The sequence below is a fragment of the Dryobates pubescens genome, chromosome 28, assembly GCF_014839835.1.
Source record: "Dryobates pubescens isolate bDryPub1 chromosome 28, bDryPub1.pri, whole genome shotgun sequence".
In the NCBI taxonomy this organism is placed as follows: domain Eukaryota; kingdom Metazoa; phylum Chordata; class Aves; order Piciformes; family Picidae; genus Dryobates; species Dryobates pubescens.
In genome coordinates this window covers 13634884-13655961 of record NC_071639.1, presented here as the reverse complement: position 1 = coordinate 13655961, position 21078 = coordinate 13634884, and the positions used below count along the sequence as shown (strand labels likewise).

At 44.2% G+C, this 21078-nt stretch overlaps 1 protein-coding gene across 1 annotated transcript in view; it reads right to left on the bottom strand.

Annotated features, from left to right (window-relative positions):
- The window catches only part of ASCC3 (activating signal cointegrator 1 complex subunit 3), a 143571-nt gene that overhangs the window by 1823 nt on the left and 120670 nt on the right, over positions 1 to 21078 (bottom strand). Inside the window, exons 37-40 of the mRNA XM_054174001.1 lie at positions 16773 to 16997; positions 6890 to 7041; positions 6124 to 6274; positions 480 to 677 (exon numbers count right to left, since the gene is read on the bottom strand). Coding sequence (XP_054029976.1) covers positions 480 to 677; positions 6124 to 6274; positions 6890 to 7041; positions 16773 to 16997 — 726 coding nt within the window. The remainder of the gene's footprint in view (positions 1 to 479; positions 678 to 6123; positions 6275 to 6889; positions 7042 to 16772; positions 16998 to 21078) is intronic.

The following is a 21078-nucleotide window of genomic DNA, read 5'->3' as shown; positions in this document are numbered from 1 at the left end:
TGACCTAAATAGTGCTGATAAAACTGGTTCACAGAATGGTTTGGGGGTTGGAAAGGACTTTAAAGATCATCCAGCTCCCACATCTCTTGCTAGCCCAGGTTGCTCAAGGCCTCATCCAACCTGCCCTTGAGCACCTCTGGCGAGTTCTTCAGTACTGCCTGTGATTTATCATCTGTGCTGTCAGTGCTCACACAGATGAACTCTGAGTTTCTGTTTTGTAAAAAAGGAGATTTTTCCCCCCACCCCCTTGACTTGAACTGCTGCAGGATTTCACCTCAAGAGTCTATTTACTACCCTGTTGCAGCCTGAAAAACTATTTGCTTCCTTCCTCACCAATGCAGAAAAGGCTTTGAGAGTGTTGCTGATTTACATAATACTTCAAGCATAAACCCCTGCTATGCTGCATGAAGCATTATTGATACTGTAAATGGATTATCAGAAACTTGTGCACTTAGGAAGGGAAGGAGAAATGAATCTACCTGATAGCCCAGCTGGGTTCTCTGCAGGTTGATCTGGAGCACGTACTCCTGGTCGGCGTGCAGCCTCAGCCACCTCTTGTCATCTGTTGCCGAGGAAGGGACAGGCACCTCGCCCTCTGCCTGAGCCTGCTCATTCCAGCAGCCCTTAATGCTCAGCCTGACGTTTAGGATTGGCAAACGACACAAGAAATTCCAAGCCTGTGGAAAAACCAAACCAAACAATGACAAACCCGTCCCAGATCCCTCTGGCTTCCCGGACAGACCTCTACCACCGCTGCCGCTGCGACAGTAACAACGCCTCGTGCCCTCCAGGTATTTATTCTACAGGAGTAAGGTTTTTATCATCTATTAGAATATCATATCTGGAGCTGTAGGACTCTCAATCACAGGCATAAAATACTTTTCATTAACCTCTTACTCTCCTTCCTTCTAAGCCAATAAAACAAACATGAAGCTCCTCAAGCACGCTGCAGATTGCCCTGCTAAGATTACTGCTGTATGAGCACAGGAACAGTTCCTCCCTGCTCCCCATGAAAGTATTTTTTTCCCTATAAGCCACTTAAAAACTTGTATAATTAAGTTTTAAATTAAACTTCCTTAGCATAATCCATAAAGAACAAGTCGCTGCAGTGCTAATTAACAATGGGCAAACCTCAGAGAGTTCAGAGGATCAGTTCAGATAATTAACCAAAAGTTCAGCTGCACATCCAGAGTTATCCCCAGGTTTTTTCTCTTTAAGGTTTTCCAGCCCTGATCTTCACAAACCCTCCCTCTCACAGTCCTCCCGAGGAATCTGAAGGCTCTGTGGTTTCTCACGAACTGCAGCAGCTCAGGAGCCCTCAACTTTCACTCATTCGTGTGTGGAGAACTGTTGTTAGAGGCATAGGGCTGCATCCAGGGGAGTGTGGCCAGCAGGACAAGAGAGGGGATTTTGCCCCTTGGCTCTGCTCTGCTGAGACCTCAACTCCAATCTTGCCTCCAGTTCTGGTGTCCCCAGCATGAGAAGGACACAGAGCTGTTGGAGCAAGTCCAGAGGAGGGCCACAAAGATGATCCAAGGGCTGGAGCAGCTCTGCTGTGGTTCACGGTTTCTGTAGCAGAACAGGACTCTCTCTTCAACCTTAACAAAGCATCCTGAAAATGCAGCTCCTGTATCTCTCATTTTGCTCTGCCAGACAAGGGGAAGCAGCAGCTCTATCTGGAAAAAGATTAAACCAGATTCTCTTTTTTGTGTACTGGTCCAACCAGCTTGTGTTTCTGCAAAATCCCTTTGCACTTGCATTGTGCTCCATGTGCCTCCCATGGCTTTTTCTGGGCTAGAAGATCCAGAGCCCCAGCTCAGTCTGTGCTGTGGTGACAGCACCACGGTGACTCATGCTGATGGGGACACCTAGTCAGGGGCACAGCAGCCAGGGTGAGCAGACCTGAGACCATACTGCCACAGGAAAAAGGTGGAGCTGTCCCTCTCTCCAGCACTCTCCCCACCAGCTAGCTGTCCCCCTCACCATCCCCAATGTGTTGGCACTACCATGCTGCGGCTGTGCAGCCAGCTGGGTCAGCTTGCTAGTCATTTGGTGACAGCATGAACAGAGACCAGCTTAAAAGCTGCTTGTGGGAGCAAGTTCTGTAATCCTGTCAGTACTCTGAACCAGCATGAACCCTCCATGCCACTGAGATGTGGTCCAGCCTCCTCCCCACAGGTCATCTTGACTGTCAGTGAGAGGCTTGATAGGATCACTCCTTCCCACCTCCTTGCCAGAGCCAGCCCCGGGGTCATGCAGCTGTGCAGGGAGCTAGGTCAGGAGAGGTGAAGGTGGCAGGGAGAGGGCAGGGCTGCCCATTCTGGCGGCAGCGCTGACTGAGGCCAGGTTAAAATGGCTGCTTGCCAGAGCCTGGCTGGAGCAAAGGAGAAAACCCATCGAGGCTAAAAACTAATCTCTTTCCCCTCTTGTGTGTGCTGCATGAGCAGCTGTGTCTGCTCAATGGAGAAGATGGGGAGGGCCAGCTGTGAGCCCTCAGGAGCTGCAGGGTAAAAGCAGGGGATGCTGATGAAGGGCACTGTTGCTCTTAGTAGTGCCTTGGCTGAGAAAGGACAGGAAAACTAACAGAAAATAACCAGCTAGAACATCAAAAGAGCTCTCTTTGTCCAGACTCCAACAGGGAAAAGGGGAGGAGAAAAGGCAGCACCTTGAAGGAGGAGAAACCCCACATTAATTAATTGGCTGTTGCCAAGGGTTTTGCTACAGAGAACACTACTGAAACCACATCCAGCAGCTCACACCAGCTGAGACCACCTGAGCAGCAACACCTCAGCTGGCAGAGGATTTACTGTTTCATGCAAAGGTTTTTAAGATGAAACTTACTGTAGGAACTGTACAGACCTTACTGTGTGAGGCACTTGGTGCACAGAAGCAGTGCACTGAGCTCAGCAGAGGCACCCCCGTGGAGAGCCACTCAGTGACCTCCCTTTTGCTTATTCTGCAGGTATTTACCTGGCAAACTCTTGGGTGTACAACCTTGGAGGACAAGGACAACGTTACAATGATGCTAGAAGAAAGCTGAACTTCAGCAGAGATCAGAAGGCATTAACTCCTTCAGTGGTGTTACTTGCCAGTCTGCTGAGACTGTATGCTAGAGCCCCAACATGTTCTGTTTGTCACAGCCTGTCGTCCTCAGGTAAGCAAAGTCACTCTGAGTAACTTCCAGATCTAGATAAGCAAAGAGTTGTGAAATGTCACACTCTAGGCTTTGTGCACTTGAAAATTAAAGACAAAATTTACCACTGCTTGATCACTGATACAGTGTGGACAGCAGGCTGCATCTTTTTATCATCCAAGCAACCTGGAGAATCTGAAGAGATGCTTTCCTCACAGAGAGAAAAAGGCAAGTCAGAGCAGCTGCAAATGAAAGGGAAGAAGCCAGGACCACAAGACACTTCCAGAGTAAAGGCAGCCAATACCACAGCAGGGGCAGTATTAGTTTCTAGTATTGAGGTTTCTCTTTTTTTCTTTCAATCAGATGAATATCAGCTTAGTGTTTTAAAAGGTGCCTAATGCCTAAGTGACTTAGAAACTGGAAAGATTTGTTAAAGAGATGTGACTCAGAATGAATCACTGAGAGAAACACAGAGCTTAGGCTGAAGACCAGAGGTACAGACTAAATAGTTCTTGAATTTCAGTGAGGTTTAGGTTTGTAACTAACCCTGGGAAAATTAAACTCAGGCTCCCACATCACTTCGATATTTCTTGGCCATTTTACTGTTTTGTTTGGGTTTTATTGTTGCTGTACAGGATGCTGACACAAGCCCACATCACCTCCTTTTAAAGGTATCAACCATCCCCTTTTAAACATACCAACATGCCCAAAGTCTGCATGCACATACATTTTATACATATATATATATATTTACCTACCAAAGCCAGAGATTCAAGCCACAATCACATGAGAAATTCTTCCTGAACCCTCTGATAACATCATTAGCATTTTTGCCAATAATCTGTCTCTCTAGGACTTAGCCTAATATTCCAAATCCACCAGCAGCTTCAAGAGCTGCTATTTAAAAATTAATTACCAATCTGCTTAGAAGACAATTTCCTTCTTTCCAAATGTGACCATTTCTTCCTTTTCCAGCCTGCCTCAAACTGATGTGAAGCTCAAGCATGTTATTTTAGCAGTTTCATGGCAGGTTTAAGAGAGAGGTTCCATGCACTGTGAGTGAGAAGGAAAAGGTTTGGTAGGAAAAGGATGGGTTTGGCAATTTAGTGGTGCTCTTACCACTGAGCTTAACTTTGTTCAGGTTTGGTGCCACAACACTAGGCTTAAACTCTGTAAGCTTAGATTTTGTTCTTGAAAGAAAATGCATCATAAAGGTGAGGATTTTTTTCCTGGTGTGCACTGGAAGACTTTCTGTGTGAAGACACTCAACAGGCCACCTCAATCTGAACTGTAACTCTGTGCAAGGGGTTAGAATATTCGTGGGTTTTTTCCCCCACCCTGAAAAGAAAAAGAATGCCATAAAGAATATGAAACATTGGCACCAAGGTTTCCCACCTGCAATGGTGTCAGTGCTGGGGCTTTGCCTTTCCCAACTGAGGGAAACCAAACTTTGTGCTTAGCTGCTGCTAAGATTCTGCTTCCCCCTCTTCTCTGCGCCCGTATTTACAAACAGATCTACGGAGGCAGAGAGTCCCTGGCAGTGTGAATGTACACAGCACATACACACAAGCTATTTTGGAAGAAACTGCTAAGACATTTCAATACCAGCCAAACATATTTATCTGAGGATTAATCTTCATCTATTGAATCAGACGAGAACACTGCCATGCATACAATTATTTAATTAGCAGCCAAATCCTCTGCCAGTCAGCAGCCGTTCCAGGCATACTGATGGGGCAGTAGATGCAAATCTCACAGTAGTACTGCTTTTTCTCATTACTACTGCAATTAGCACTTAAATTGATGCTTTAAACATACTAATTTCTGGAATAATTCAGGATTTGTATGTTACCTGGAATCGCCTCGCTGCGGAGACGCCACCAGATTGCTACGCAAATTGAAGCACTTTTGAGCCAAATAACCATCATCATATCAGACAGAGCCAATTTGCATTTGCTTTTAAAGATAACAGAATGGCAATTTATGCAAATAAATTAACTAAGTTTACTTCTGAGTTCTCCCTGAACTAATTACGACAATGTTCTAATTTTTTTCCCCTCGCAGCTAAAAGTTGGACAGGAATCAATGTGCACTGTGGCAGGAATCTGTTGTCAGAGGAAGCCTTCTTTGGATGTCAATACATTTTCTCAATTCAGAATTTTGATGTTAATTTAGTTGCAAATGCAGATGTCTGTTAACAGACATTTAAGCACTTTTCTGACTGTCTGCAGACCGGTGAAAGGTTTAGCTGAGGCTGAACAGTCAAACACAGGACATATTGCTGTCCTTTTAAATATTCAGATAAACCACCCCCCCACAGCCCCATCTGAAATGTGGCTTTTGAAGCTTTCCATCTTTTGTACATTTATTTGAAATCAATAGGCTTAGCACATGGTGAAGGCTATGGAAGAGAGAGCTGTGCTTTGCTGGGAATGGCTGGAAAATCAAATTGGAAAGAAGGCTCCAGCAGCATCCACACTTGGGAGCAGCAGCAGTTTGTTTCTCCTCCCCCTGTGAAGTGTGAATTTTTCCCCTGCCCTTTTATTTTGGTTTGTTTCAAACAGACAATGAGTGCTGGATCTTTTACTAATGGTGTCTCAGAAAAAATGGTGTTTGACAGAACACTTCAGCAAGCAGCTATGATGACATTTGCAATGCATGTATTCCTCCTGCTAGGAAAAGGTGGATAACACTCAGCAGATTGAATGACCCAGAGAAGCGTCTTTAGAGCAAAGAGATGTGGTAAAATCAGCCCTAAACCAGACTCTGTTACTGCTTAGCAGGGAATAAGTGAAAATAATATTCAGAAAACAGGCAGAGAAGGACCTTTGCAAAGCCAGCAGCACCTGGAAATTAGAGCAATGAATGTGTTGCACTTTATACAGAACATCAGATGGTATTTGCTGAAGGGAAATGAGGAGAGGATTTCTTTCCCCAGCCACTCTTCCTTTCCAATCCCATTGATAATGACCAGGGATAGGAAGTATTACCTGTGAAATGTGTGCTGCTTGCAACTCGCTGCCCACAATGGAAGCAAAAACATTTTCTCTTCCTTCACAGGCAGCCATTAGTTCGGGAAGACACTCGATAGGTCCTTGGTAACCTCCATGCACACTCTTCCTTTTGCCTTGGCTCCACTTCCTGACACAGACAGCAAAACATATGCACAGGGAGGGAAAGCAAACATTTGTTTTCAGTTGTTTTGGTGCTAAAACTTGATAGTGGTTTCTGTTACTACGTCTGGGTAGCATTAATGCATCATCCAAGCATCTAGAGAGCTTGGCATTACCTATGATACTAAGATGGATACTAATGTGTTTTAAAATGGGTTAAAACAAAGAGAAAATTAATACACAGAGTTAGAGTTGTTAGGACTTGGAACCCTTCCTCTTGTTCATTTGTCTGGAATCTTGAGTCTCAAAATTGCCTGTGGAGGTTAATTAATCAATGAATATTGAAAACAAAGCCAGAAACTCCCTTTGGGAGAGCATCACTGTGGAGAATTTGATTCAAGGTGAGACTCAATAAAGCTCTGGGCAACCTGATCCAGTTGAGGATGTCCCTGCTGACTGCAGGGGGGCTTGGTCTAGGTGACCTTTGGAGGTCTCTTCCAACCCAGACCATTCTATGATTCTGTGAAGAATGAGTTCTGCTCCTGGTGCATCAATAAGCGTCCTCAGGCACACCGGTGACACTCAGACACACTCAGCAGTCAGAAGTGGGATGACATTGCAAAGGCTTAGGAGAGTTACCTACCGGAAAAGGTAGAGGTGGTGCAGTTCTACATTGGGCAAAGTGAGCAGGGAAGAGTCATGGATCCACCTGCCCTGAACCACCATCTGCACCAGGGTAGTGATGTTGAGGGCAGTCACCAGCCAGCCATGGTGTGCTGCAACATCCAGCATAGCCTGGTCAAAGGAGACACACACAGACAAAGAGCAGGTAAGCTTCACTGTGGATCTGGATCACAGAGTGCCAGGCTGGCAGGGACCCCCAGGGTCATCTGCTCCAAACTTACACAAACAAGTGACAGCATTTACTTACTTCATGCTTAATGTACAGCAATTTCTAGGCTTTTGATTTAGGAATCTACTTCAGTCTCTACTGATGGCAGTAGGCACCTTTGGAATCAGCCTTGAGAAAACATGGGTTAAATCCTGCATCATCATCATCATCAACTCCCACCCTTGAAGAGGGAATTTGCAGCACATTTTTGAGGGCGAGAGCAGGAAGTGGGACTTTTTTTCCTTACAGATAATGTCTCTTTTACCTAATCTAACTCAGAATGAAAGGAATAAATCTCAGTGTACACTGTCAAGGAAGAAGTTACCATTAACTGCAGGATTGGTTTGACAGAATTGCAGAATTACTCAAAAATCTTTCAGCTGTTTAAGACCAACCACCACATTTGTACATTTGCTCAAAAAATTAATACCAATGGCACTTACCAGTAGCAGTTATTGGTATTTTAACCCAAACACTAAATCAAACTCCTCAACCTTAATGAGAATTTCTGAGGTTTTCTTCAAGGCTGATACCTACCTTGAAATCTTGAAGAAAGAAGGAAACAAACCAACTAACAGTTTACCCAGGGTGAGTAAGGACAGTCAGAAATAATGTGGATTTCACCCTATGCATTGTTAACAGTTGGCTGCTTTGGACTGAGGGATGCTTGGCTGTCTCTTCTTAGGCATCTCCATCCTGAATCTGGAAAGCTTTCCCAAAGTACTTAAAACCCCCAAGCAAACAAACCCCTCTATCCAGCTACACATCAACCCATCATCCTGCCTTCCATGCCCTGTGAGGCTGTGTTGCATTTTCACTTACCATGGTTTTGCCAGCACAAGTAAAAGATACACTCTAAGAACTGCTGCCATAGAGACCTAAATCTGCAAAATTCAGTGGGGATTGAGCATTGCAAGAGGCCCAACTGACCTGAAAAAAACAATTGTTCTGCTTTTTTATTTCCTGACTGGACTTAGATTCTGTTTGGTTAATCAGAACTTAGGAGCTCTTCCAAAGGAGAAAGCACTAAATGAGCTTTTGGCTTCACCCTACGATTATCAAGGCAGGTTTTGTGAGTATATAGTACAATTCTTATCCTGCCTGGACCACATTAAAATAATTGTTGTGATTTATAGAAGCATATCAGCTGGTGAAGAAAATGATGCTCTAATATTAGCTGTCTTGCTCATTTCCTTGTCTAACACCATTGCAATCACAATCAACTGTGGGGTCTTGCATGACAATGCTCCAATCCAGTCAAAAGCCACGTGTTTAGAAGTGGCTTGCCAGGTGGGAAATAAAGAATTGGATTAAAAACACTAGAAAATGATTTTGAAAGAAGGTTAAGGAAAGAGGCTGCTATGCTGAACAGTTCCAACACTTTAAATACCATCTTCTGGGTATTAGGAGAGTTGCATTTGGATTTTAGGACTAGGCTGAAGATGTTTCCAGGGAGATTCTCCTTTTAAAGACAAATGCTATTGTTTGATACTTCCTCAGGCAGCAGGTACCTGCGTGGCTTTAACTTATTTTCCAGCCACTGGTGTAATGAGGAGAAGCTGTCTATGGAAGTCTTTACATTTAATCAAATGTTTTACAGACAAACAAAAGGCAGCATTTACTTAAGGCAAACTAAACAGTGAAATCTTCTTTAAACAAAGGAGTTGTTTACACACGCAGAGCTATTTCAATTAAATCACACTGATTCTGGAGAAACACTGAGTTTTAAAGACACAAGGTAGTTCCAGCCCTGGCCCAGCCACACAGTTTATTTTAGCAGTTTACAAAGCAATTCCAACAGGTTTGATTCCAGGTCGGGGTGGCGAGAGCAGAGGCGCTTAGAAAAATATTTAACGTCTTAGCCTGCATTGCACAAATGTTGTCTCATTTCTCATCAGCGGTGGATAAAGTGCCTCCCAGCTCATAAGGAGCAGGATTTAACATTTAACTTGTCTGTTTTGGGGGAAGGGCCATGGTGCCCTGAAACACCCTAAGAACATTCCCAATGACCCTCAAAGTAAGCACCTCACAGCGCACCACCAATGGTTTTTCCTTTCCTGCCTTTTCACTTTGGGTCACCAAGATGATTCCCAGGTATGATTATTTTTTTGTACCTAACAGAAAATAAAATCAGGTCAGACATCACATCTGAAAGGAGCAGCTTGATGGTCTTACTTTATTTATCTAATAGAAAATGAAATCAGGTCAGAAATCACATCTGAAAGGAGCAGCTTTGTGGCCTTATCTTTTTGCCTACTAGGAAACAAAATTAGGTTAAAAAAAAAAAACCACATTTGAAAGGAGCAGCTTTGTGGCCTCAAGATTTACGTGCTGGTTCACAGGAGTTTTGGTCAGATAATGAGGGAACTGTTCTCAGCATGTAGAGTAAAGTCCATCATTCAGACTTACCAGGTGAGTCCCTCTTCACCTGCTCCCACACTTTAGAACACATGGAAGCCTGCACACAGGCTACAGCCCATGTCTCTGGGTGTGCTTCTGAGACAATGTGGAATCCTTTACTCCACTAAATGACTCTTGTCTTTTCCTTCCTGCTGCCCTGATACAGCTTGAAGCATCATTTTCCTCAGTGTTGAGTGTATCTGAGGAATAATGGCTGACAGCTACCCTGCCTGTCCCATGAGCAGCAAGAAGAACCCAGAAGTTTTCTTTCCAGCCAGCATGAAGCAGTGGTATTGTCACAAAATGCTCCTGAGGATGCATGCATAACACTGTTCTCATTGTTGTCTTTCTTTTCCTGTTTTCAAATCTGGTCCCCTACCCCCACCCCTCTTTTAACAGAGGTTTGAAAAGGGGAAAGGAAGAGAGAGAGAGAGGAGGTAAGAGAAAGATAAATCTAGCCCAAGCTATACAGTGAAATTAACTGGAGGATCCTTTCACACAGACAATCTCCTAGAAATTGATAGAGGCCTCCAGACAGATATCCTGTAGGGAGTGAGGAAAGCCTGTGTGTGTGAGACTCTGTGTTCCACATTGTTAGAATGAATCCACATGGCAAATCCTCTTTTCCTCCTTATTTTCTGCTTCTTCACCCATAGAATTTATTCACAGCATCTCTATCTGGATGTGAAATCCAAGACAGTGACATTGTGAAGAAGTCAGAACAATGGTGAAGTTGGCTGGTTTCAGCTGCTGCCTTGGAAACCTGCACACGTTTCATTTTCCCCTAAGTGTAAAACACACAGAGGCTTGAGACTTAAATGGTCACTCAAATTCCTCTAAATACTCAAGGTAACAAACTGAGTCATTCCATTACCTCCAAATCAGCTATATGAAAAGGAGCAGCTAAATAAAGAACCCAAAACGTGAAAGGAAAGTGTGCAAGCATTTAAGTCAGCTGCTGATTAATGTTTACTCCCTCCAGTTTCTCCACTTGCTACTTGTTTGGTTTGTTGTTTTTCAGCACAAACCAGCAGTTTTCTAGAAATTGGTGGCTTTTTAACTTTTACCTTGCAAAGAAGGAAGCAGTTTCTAGACATTGTGTAGTACAAATAGGTACAAATTGGTTATCTGCCTTTCCAGCCTCAGAATTTCATGGCAACACAGGGTAAGTTTCATCACAGAGGAAAAACTAAGAGGACAGTGAGGAGAGAGGCTTTTACCTACAGAAAAAAACCCAAACCACCCAACACTTTCTGGAGCACCTTCATCTGGGTGACTGAGGGCTGGTACATTAATGTGCACAGCCTTCTAAGCAGGATGGCATTTCACCTTCGACTTGAAAGTTCAGTTCATGTAAATCCAGCTAAACTAATAGAAGCCTTATCCTGCAGGGATGCTTTGGGGAAGGCAATAGGCATTTAAAAAACCTTCAGAGGTTGTTATTTCAGAGTTACATCAGCAAAACAAAGTTAAGGTTGGTTGGGTTTTGTACCTGAATTTATGGTGCATTGTATTCCAACAGGAAACAATCTAAACATCCCCACTCTTGTCTTCGCTGCATCCTAAGTGCTGCTGTCTAGCACTAGACTTCATTTCTGGTGAGACCTCACCTGGAGTACTGCATCCAGCTCTGGAGCCCTCAATACAGGAAGGACATGGACCTGATAGAGCAGGTCCAGAGGAGAGCCATGAAGATGATCAGGGGCTTGGAGCACCTCTGCTACAAGGACTGGCTGAGGGAGCTGGGGGTGTTCAGCCTGGAGAAGAGGAGGCTCCGGGAAGACCTAATAGCAGCCTGCCAGTACCTGAAGGGGCTATAAGAAGGCTGCAGAGGGACTGTTCCCAAAGACCTGCAGTGAGAGGATGAGGGGCAGTGCCTGCAAACTAGTGCAGAGCAGATTTAGATTTGATGTGATGAACAAGTTCTGCACCACGAAAGTACTGAACACTGCAACAAGTTGCCCAGGGAGGTAGTTGAGGCCCTATCCCTGAAGGTGAGGCTCGACAAGGCTGTGAGCAAGACCCTCTAGTGGAGGGTGTCCCTGCTGACTGCAGGAGGTTGGACTGGATGACCTTTGGAGGTCACTTGAATGGTCTCTAATTCCAGCTGATGACAAATATTTATAGCTAGCAATATGCCAAATGAACGCACTTCACCCATTTCCCTGAAAACTATGCCTTTACAATATTAACTCCTTCTTGCAGATGCTTCAAATGTAAGAAGCCTTCCAGTGTGGAACATTATGCTCCACATGTGACTCAAGATCACACTAATGCAAGGAAAATAGTTTTCCAGACATTAAAGCAAGCCATGGAGCAGATTTCATGTTTTCATATGCATCACCATTATGATCCTTCATTTCTGTACCCCAGAACCAACAGACTTGGCAAGATGGGATCTATATGGAGAAGCCTTACAGAGGGGTTTAAGGTCTGTTATGTATGTGCTGGCAAAGCAGGTATCCAGATGATCTTTAAGGTCCCTTCCAACTCAAACCATCCTATGAATCCACAGAACCTTTGCACTTCAGAGCTCTAGTTCAAGCTTACTTTTTAGACCTGGGGATTGTTTTGATTTGGGGAGGGGGAGGAGTTTTCAGATCAATTAAATCAGGCTCATACAAGCTGCACAGTCTCAGCCTGCAGACCATATCCACTACCCCTTGTACTTTATCAGAGATATAGTGAATAAGATGCCATTAATCCTATTCAGGAGGCACTCTCTCTATACTGCCCTCTGCATCCCCCTTCCCTTCCCCTCTTTTTTTTGTACAAGCATATTCAGCTCCCTTTTCCATATGCTCTGCTACCCACTATGGGAGACTAATTCTTCATTCTCCCATCATCATAAAGGTCTCACTGATGTATGCAAATGATGACCTTCCTAGCTGCTTTGTAAGATTCCTATCCCTGTGTTCATCCTTTAGCCTCCATAGTAACATTATTAGTACAACCAGAACCAGGGGAAGGACAAAACTGTCTGCATTTAGTGGAGTGCAGCCCTTGGGTTCTTACTGAGATAAAAAAAGAAAAGGAAAAAAAAAAAGGAAGATAAATAAATAATATTACAGAGGTAAAAGCAGCTATGGAATGTGATAACCAGCAGTGTAACCTTGGCAGGGCATAACCCAACAGGTTCAGAACTTCTTGAGTCCCAAGATCCAATTTATTTTCAGAGTATCAGTTAATAAATTGCTATTCTCTCCCATGCTAGAGAGCTGCAAACACAGCAAAATGTTATGGATAAAAATCTCACGGGAAGAAATCTCAGCTTCCTACCATAAACAATGTCTTAAAGCTGGCATCGGTTCCAAATCTCACAGAATCTACCAAACCCGTGAAAAGCAGGCAGCACCTTTCCCGTGGTAAAGCTGCCCTCTTCCAAGTCAGTTTCAAAGCAGCAGTGCAATATTTTGTCAATAATTAGAAATGTTTGAGTGCGTTCACAAGAATCCTTTTCAATGGCAACAGTTCTTCCCAGTAACTTTCTCCTGAACTTTTAGCCCCATAAGGTTAGCATTCAGGAAGCTCAGCTGCTGTCTAACAAACTTAATTAATCAAAAAGTCATTTCCGAGCTGTAACTATGAGTAAAAGTGCTTCAAGTGTGCTAGCAAGCCTACAAGTTAATCAAAATGCTAATGCAGTACAAATTAAAGTTGTGATTAACATTTCACAGTAGCTGCTTAAGTGAATTGATCACACAAATGGGTTAAGCATTACTCATTTCCTCCAGCCCCAACTGGGAAAAGGTTTGTCATGGGTGGGGGAGGGATTACGTCTAAGCAGCACCGAATCACCATTAACCTGCCACCGAGATGCTCACCGGGTACCTGGAGCAAGCAAACCCCCCAGCACCAGTGCCACAGAGGTGACCCTCCCTTCTCCCCCACACATCCCTGCAAAGCACAAGCGGCAGTGAGCGATTCCAACACACCTAGGCAGCTTCACAGCGAAGCCAACCACTGCTGGTTGGTACTGGAAAGGAGCTTTCCTGTCCAGGGGGCTGGAGCAGCTCTCCTGGGAAGACAGGCTGAGAGAATTGGGGCCGGTCAGCCTGAAGAAGAGAAGGCTCTGGGGAGACCTCAGAGCTGCATTTCAGTAGGACAAAGGGCAATGGTTGGAAACTGGAGCAGGGCAGGTTTAGGTTGGACATCAGGAGAAGTTTTTCACAATGAGTGGTGAAATGTTGGAACAGGTTACTCAGTGATGTGTTAGAGGCCCCATGCCTGGAGACATTCAAGATGAGAATGGATGTGGCCCTGCAGCGCAGTTGGACCTTTGAGGCTCCCTTCCAACCCAAAACTTAGATTCTGTGGAGGAGGAACATGATGGGAAAGGCAGAGCTGTCAGTGACAGCAGCATGAGGTCCTTGCCTGAGGGATGTGCACATTCCTTTTGCAAACCAGGCTTTGGAATCTGCCTTCATGTCCATCCTCTCTCAGTGCACAGCCACCCTACTGAGATGTGTTTAACACCTCCATGGGTAAACACTTCTCTGAGGTTAAGGCTGAGTTCCACAGCAGTTCTACTCCTGGCAATACTAAAATATTTTATCAACGATTATACCACAAGTGGAGGCTTGTGGCCAATCCCAGTGCAAAGCCAGCCCCTGCCACATTATTGCTGAGCAGAGGCTGCCCTGCTGGATCCGAGACTGGCAGCATTACTGCCTCAATTATCCATTTCAATTAATGCAAATATAGGCCACAGTCTTAGGGCTGCAGAGGAAGAACTGAGCGCTGAATACACAGTCACCAAATATGAAGCTTGACAAGAGAGGTAGAAAAGAGATTAGATTGAGTCTGCTGCATGTAATTCTTAAGTCAGAGGTAGGGAAAAAGGTGTGGACTTGGCAAGAATTACAGCCTGCAAAAACAGCAGAGAAAGCATTTCATTAGAATTTTTATTGTTTCACATATTCTTCTGCGAGAAGTGGAGGAGGGTTTGGGGTTTGAGCAGCTCCTGGAGTGCTTACTGACACCTCTCTCTCTTTCCTCAGTAAAAGTGATCAGAGAATGGGTTGGGTTGGAAGGGACCTGCTCATGCAGAGTGCTAGGCTGGAAGAGAACGTGCACCCTGCTGTAGTTGTGTTAAAGGTGACAGAGGCACTGGAACAGGCTGCCCAGGGAGGTTGTGGATGCTTCCTCCCCTCCCTGGAGGTGTTCAGGGCCAGGCTGGATGAAGCCTCAAGCAGCCTGGGCTGGTGGGAGATGTCCCTGTCCACGGTAGGGGGTTGGAACTGGATGATCATAAAAGTCCCTTCCAACCCAAACCATTCTATGAATCTATGAAAAAACAGATGAGTGGAGAAGTCTGTGATGAACAGAAACTAGAGATGGCAAATTTGCTCTGCAGGGCAGCTGGGATGGAGCCCTGCTGTACACACTGAGATACAACCCCTTGTAAAAGCTCTCTTGCTTTCTTGTACCAGATAAGCAGTGCTGACAGGGGAAGTCTGTCACTCACACACCTGCCAGCAAAACTAACAGTTTGTGTTCAGGTCACAGTTTGCAGGTTAGCTCTACAACCTCAACAGCTGAAGTACTTTGTAGGCAAACAAACAAAAGCTCAACACAATTCAAACCCCAGCTCCTGCCTCCCTGCTGGATTCCCCCTTGGGTGGTGCATGCTGCTGCCCAAGAGAACATCACCCACCGAGTACCTTCAGCGATGGATCCTTCCATGCTTCAGTTCCTTTTCTCACAACTAACATCTTTCTTTCTTTTTTTTCTTTTTCCACCTCTGTTGACCCAGAGTTCATCAGCAGGTCAGGGCTAAGGGAAAAGGTAACAACCAGGATTGAAAGTGTAACCCTGCCCATTGCTTAGATTCTGGGAACTTTAACCTCCCTTCGGAGAGCGTGACTAATAAGATGGAACAAATATTCTCCCTAGAGATGTAAACCATGCACCAGCTTCAAAATACAGAATTGCTGGCATGGTTCTTCCTTTTGCTTTTTTGTTTAAAGAGGAACTTTTAATTATTTGAAGTTGACTGCATCTAAAGTTGTGTGGTGGTTAGCTGAAGGCTTACCAAGGCACAGTATGCAATGGGATTCTCCTCGACTCTACTTCAGTGGAAAGCAACTGTTGAATATTTTAGTGGTTGTTTTATTTCCTGAGTGATTGTTGTTTCTGAAACACCTACTGCACAGTAACAGGATTCAAAAAGTCCATTTCTTAGCAAAGCAGAATAAATACTGAGCAAAATAATTACTGAAAAAGTCTTCAGTTTACATTTCTTTCTGGATCTGTAAATTACCCCCTCAATGCATTTTCCCCCCCCACTCATGTTTGGCAGTGACTACAGAGCTTTTGGGAGCTATAAAAATAGAAGTACCCATGGGAGACAGGTTCTGGGGGGGCAGCACAACAGTCTGCAGGCAACACATCCATGCAGGAATGACTTAGGTACAACATCCCAAGATACCGAGACAGAAAGCTGTTGTGTGTGAAAGCAGTGGCAATCCCTATGGCAACACAGTACCTCCAACCAGTCTACCACAGTCTTTTACCCTAAGTTTTTTTTACCTCCAGTTCTGTAAAAAGGACATCTTTATAGACTCATACTACTGTTTGGGTTGGAAAAGAGCTCCAAGATCACCCAGACCAACCATCCACCCAGTGTCACCATGGTCACTAAACCATGTCCCCAAGTGAAATGTCCCCACATTTCTTGAACACCTCCAGGGATGGGGATTCCACCACCTCCCTGGGCAGCCTGTTCCAGTGCCTGACCACTCTTGCAGCAAAGAAATTCTTCCTCATCTCTAACCTACCCCTCCCCTGGCACAATTTCAGGCCATTTCCTCTCGCCCTGTCACCTGATACTAGACAGAAGAGCCCAACCCCCTCTTGGATTCAACCTCCTCTCAGGGAGCTGTAGAGAGCAACGAGGTCTCTCCTCAGCCTTCTCTTTTCACACTCAACACCACTGGGTCACTCAGCTGCTCCTCCCCAGCCCTGTTCTCCAGACCCTTCCCCAGCCTTGTTGCCCTTCTCTGGAAATGCTGCAGACCCTCAACATCTTTCTTGTGGTGAGGGGCCCAAAAGTCCTTTAAACATAGAGGAATCACCTCCCTAAACACTGAAGAATCATTTCCCTAAACACAGGGCAATCACCTCCCTAACCCAGTGCTATCACACTGTGTGGTACCAGCAAGAAACGTCCAGGGTTTTCTTCATACAAAATACCACTAAACCAAGAGTTAGGCATGGAAATGCAGCACTGTACCTGACAAATTCGAATTGCTTGGTCCAGCACTGTCTTTGTATCAGTTGCATAATCTGGACAAGGCAGCATGGCACGGCTGAAGTGGGCTTGCAGCAGGAGATGTGTTTTTGTGTGAGAGCTGTCAAAGGAGTGGGGATTGACTTCAATGGGGAGATGCTTTGCCAGTTCGCTGTTCATCTGATCCTCATTGTGTCTCACAGGCAGGTCTGCATACTCCTCAGCATTCTTTAAAAAAACAAAAGAAACCAAAAAGAAGATGTGAACCACTGTAATAAACTTCAGGATAATCAGTATTTCTCCCTGAGACATGAAGAGGATATGCCTTTCACTGACACAAGGCAGATTTCACTGTGAAAACAGCAGCATGTTTAGGAAGTGTCCTCATTTGTGAGAATCAGGTGTGAGAAGAGCAAGAGCTAGGGAAATATTCACAAATATTCACACAGTCATAGCTCATTTTTCACTCTCCCCCCCCAGCTGATTTTAACATTGGAGAAAAAGAAACTAAAAGCAGTGAAATAAACCAATTAATTGGATGACCTCAGTATTTGAGATGGCCTTCTAGAGGCACCCCGCCCTGGCTGGCTCACAAAAACATGGCAAGGTTGGCTAGAAAAAAAGTCAAGAATTCACATTTTCTGTTGTCAGGGTTTCTGCTTTTTGCATTCAAAACACAGAGGGTTTGAGGCAGCTCAGGTAGGGCCCTCTTCAAACACACTCTCAGTGTGTGAGCAATCAGTGTGTAAGCAGTGGACGATCAGCGATCAAAGCAAGGAGCAAAGGTGTAAGTAGGTGCTGAAAAGTGTCCTCTGTGCTCCCGAGTGGGACTAAATACCATGCACTGCAAATGAAACTAAGAACTTCCTCCCTGCTGCAAAAAGGAGCTGCACACCAATAGGCAATCTAAATAGAGCAGCTATGAGCAGACGTCCTTGGGACTGAGAAGAAGAAATCCTGCTCTAGTAGCCAGAACAAGCACTGTTCTAGCAGCCAGAGCAGAGATGCTCATTCTCTGCCAGGGAGATCACTGTCTCTGAAAGAAAGAAAATTCAACAGAAGCATCCTGAGGACTTTAATTTGAGCTGAAGAGTCAATTCTGTGCCTTAACTGGTAATTTTTTCCCTCCACAAATTCCTCTTGTGTGTGCATGCTTACCTGTTCTTGTGTGCAATGAGAATGGTCTTTCCTAGAGAGCTTCTCCAATCAAAACAATTCTATGATTCTAAAGTGTCCAAGTAAAATAAGAGTTTAATACTATGTGACATCAGTTCCAGCTGTAACTTAAGCAAGTGTATTTCTTTGTGTCATGAACTAAAAATGCATTTGGGTAGCCAGAAGGGCAATCTCTTCTGAACCATGGGCTCAGTAGAGACTGTTAGATTAATGTGTGCAGGGTTTTATATTCTTCTGAAACTACAGATTCAATATTGTGCATTTTAGTCTTCAACCTCCAGTCAGGCTTCCTGCAAATCCATATTAATTAAATGTCCACCACAGCAACCAGCACAGAGTGATGTAAAGCACAATGGCAATTTCAGAACACCCAGTGGAACTCACAAAGTGTGTACCAGCTCCTTAATCTCCTAGTGCATAAAACCTGTTTTGGCAATTCCTAAACTCAGCTATTTATCTGGCTTGCACCCCCTTGGAAACTGGCAGCACTACATTTGCTCTTTTCTGAAAGAAAGAAAGAAAGAAAGGGAGAGAAAGAAAGGGAGAGAAAGAAAGGGAGAGAAAAAAAGGGAGAGAAAGAAAGGGAGAGAAAGAAAGGGAGAGAAAGAAAGGGAGAGAAAGAAAGGGAGAGAAAGAAAGGGAGAGAAAGAAAGGGAGAGAAAGAAAGGGAGAGAAAGAAAGGGAGAGAAAGAAAGGGAGAGAAAGAAAGGGAGAGAAAGAAAGGGAGAGAAAGAAAGGGAGAGAAAGAAAGGGAGAGAAAGAAAGGGAGAGAAAGAAAGGGAGAGAAAGAAAGGGAGAGAAAGAAAGGGAGAGAAAGAAAGGGAGAGAAAGAAAGGGAGAGAAAGAAAGGGAGAGAAAGAAAGGGAGAGAAAGAAAGGGAGAGAAAGAAAGGGAGAGAAAGAAAGGGAGAGAAAGAAAGGGAAGGAAAAAGACAGAAAGAAAAAGACAGAAAGAAAAAGACAGAAAGGAAAAGACAAGAAACCAGACCAGTACCTAATTTGTGATATATATGTAAAAAAAAAATTATATATAAATTAAAAAAAATCACATATAAATGGCAATTTTAGAACAGCCAATGGCACTTGCAAGGTGCTGTATCTCAGCTGTTTTAGTTGTTTTTCTCCCCTTTGAAAACTGCCAGCACAAAATTTTCTCTTCTCTTCAAAGAAGAAGGAAGCAAACCAGCACCTAAAGTGTGACACAGCTGTAAAAGACAAGACAACAACTGGAGAACTGAAGATTTTGGAAAGAAAATCAAAATGCCATTAATTTATTTCGTATCTTGGCTGCAGATTAGAAGTGAAGCCTGGCTACAGACAACTGCTGCTTAATCCTGGATGTCTCTCCTAGATCTCTTGTGAAAACCGTGGCGATTTATTCTCTGAACCTAAGGTCACAATCTCTTTAAGCCCTATAGAAGGCTGCATGTTTGCTTCACTCTTTTTATTTAACTGCCTTCTCCTTCAAAGATATTTTAAAGAATATTTACCCAGGAGATTTTTGACTTAGTTTTGCTTGGCAGTTTAAAGTAGCAGCAAGAAGAAGGATCAAGCCAAGTCACTCCAGCCCAATCGCTGCTCCCGAAAATGTGTTTTCTCTAATTCTTCCCCAGCACGTTTTATTTACCTCCCAACCACTCTGCTGATTTTAAACAACTTGCCTTACTTAATTTCCTGTTTGTGATCATTGACTGTAAGTAAGTGAGGTTCATTTTCTTATCTGCATCATGTAGGTAATTAAAGGAAATTGAGAATGGGTAGTGAAGCTTTTATACAACTGAGAATGAAGCTGAATGGAGGGCACGGGGGTCAGCAGAGTCCATTATATTTTTATGTGAGAGGCCAGCATGTCTGCCCTGTCCTTGTTTGCTTAGTGTAGGCTGGACAGACTACTAACTGCAAATCTGTTTCTCTGATTTGCCCAGCTGTCCTTGAATAAAGACATCTTCCATTGCAAAACGTTAAATGACAGTGATTGACAACTCTGTGATGAACTCTGCTTGTAACCCCCTGCTACTGTTTTCAGGTTGCACAAGAAAAGACAGAATAAAGAAACATCCTTTGTGAGCACCTCAAATGGGCCCTGCTGTTCACTCAATATTTTTTCATTTTAGTTTTACTTTCCATTGTGAAGCTCAATCTGTCCTGCAAGGGCTACAGCCTCAACTATTCCTCACAAGATATAGTGTATATGTTCTTTAGTGCACTGCACGTGAATCCCATCCTTAGTTCCATAGCTGAGGAGGCAGATCAAATTACCTATCAATCATTAATCTTCATGCTGAAGTCAAGAAACTTCACACAAACTTTACAGTTAACCCCCACAGCACTGCTGTGCATTTCTCACTTGCCCCTCTTAAGTCAGGGCTACTGTAGCCTGGGACATGTTCACAAGCACCCACAGGGTTAAGTGTAACCATGGAGTACACCAGGAGCTAACCAGGGATGGTATGCACTTGGCAGTCATCTCATCCCTCTCTTTCCTGCAGGTCACTGATGGACTTTTCCAGTAGTGCCTTCTTTTGAGGACAGAGACTGCAGCATTGTTTCCACGGTGTCAGAGTCCTCTCAAACCTCCTTTTCACCCCATATATGCTGCAGGGTCATACAGGAGGCAGTGACTTGCTTTGGCAGGGAGAAATATCACAGGCAGGCCTGCATAAACTCCACAGCTGTATTTTACAAGGCCAAAGGGCTGCTCTGATAATTGAATTCTGTCTCCTGAATAACACCAGCCACAGAATCACCTCAGGAGTCCTGTCTGCAGCATGGCGTTCCAGACGGGCAGCTCATCATCACCCTTTATTTGAATTGTTCCAATTATTCCCAGAGTAAACAGCTCATCCCATTTCAAACTATGTATTTTGCAGCCCTCTGGTGCTGTGAGGCATTTGAGGAGTCAGAAAGCGCTAAAATTTAAATGAGGTATCCATCACGCTGAGGACTATGCTCTGCAGTGACCATAGGGCTTAAAAGGTTTTCTTTCTACTCACAAAAGGTTGGGGCTGAAATTACTGCTCTATGGTGAGATATACAAACCTACACCACAGGTAAATCTTCTGAAGCATTTAAAACCTCAACTACACCTTGCTAGCTGTGTACAAAAGAGAAGAGGATACTCCTGGAGCAAGACA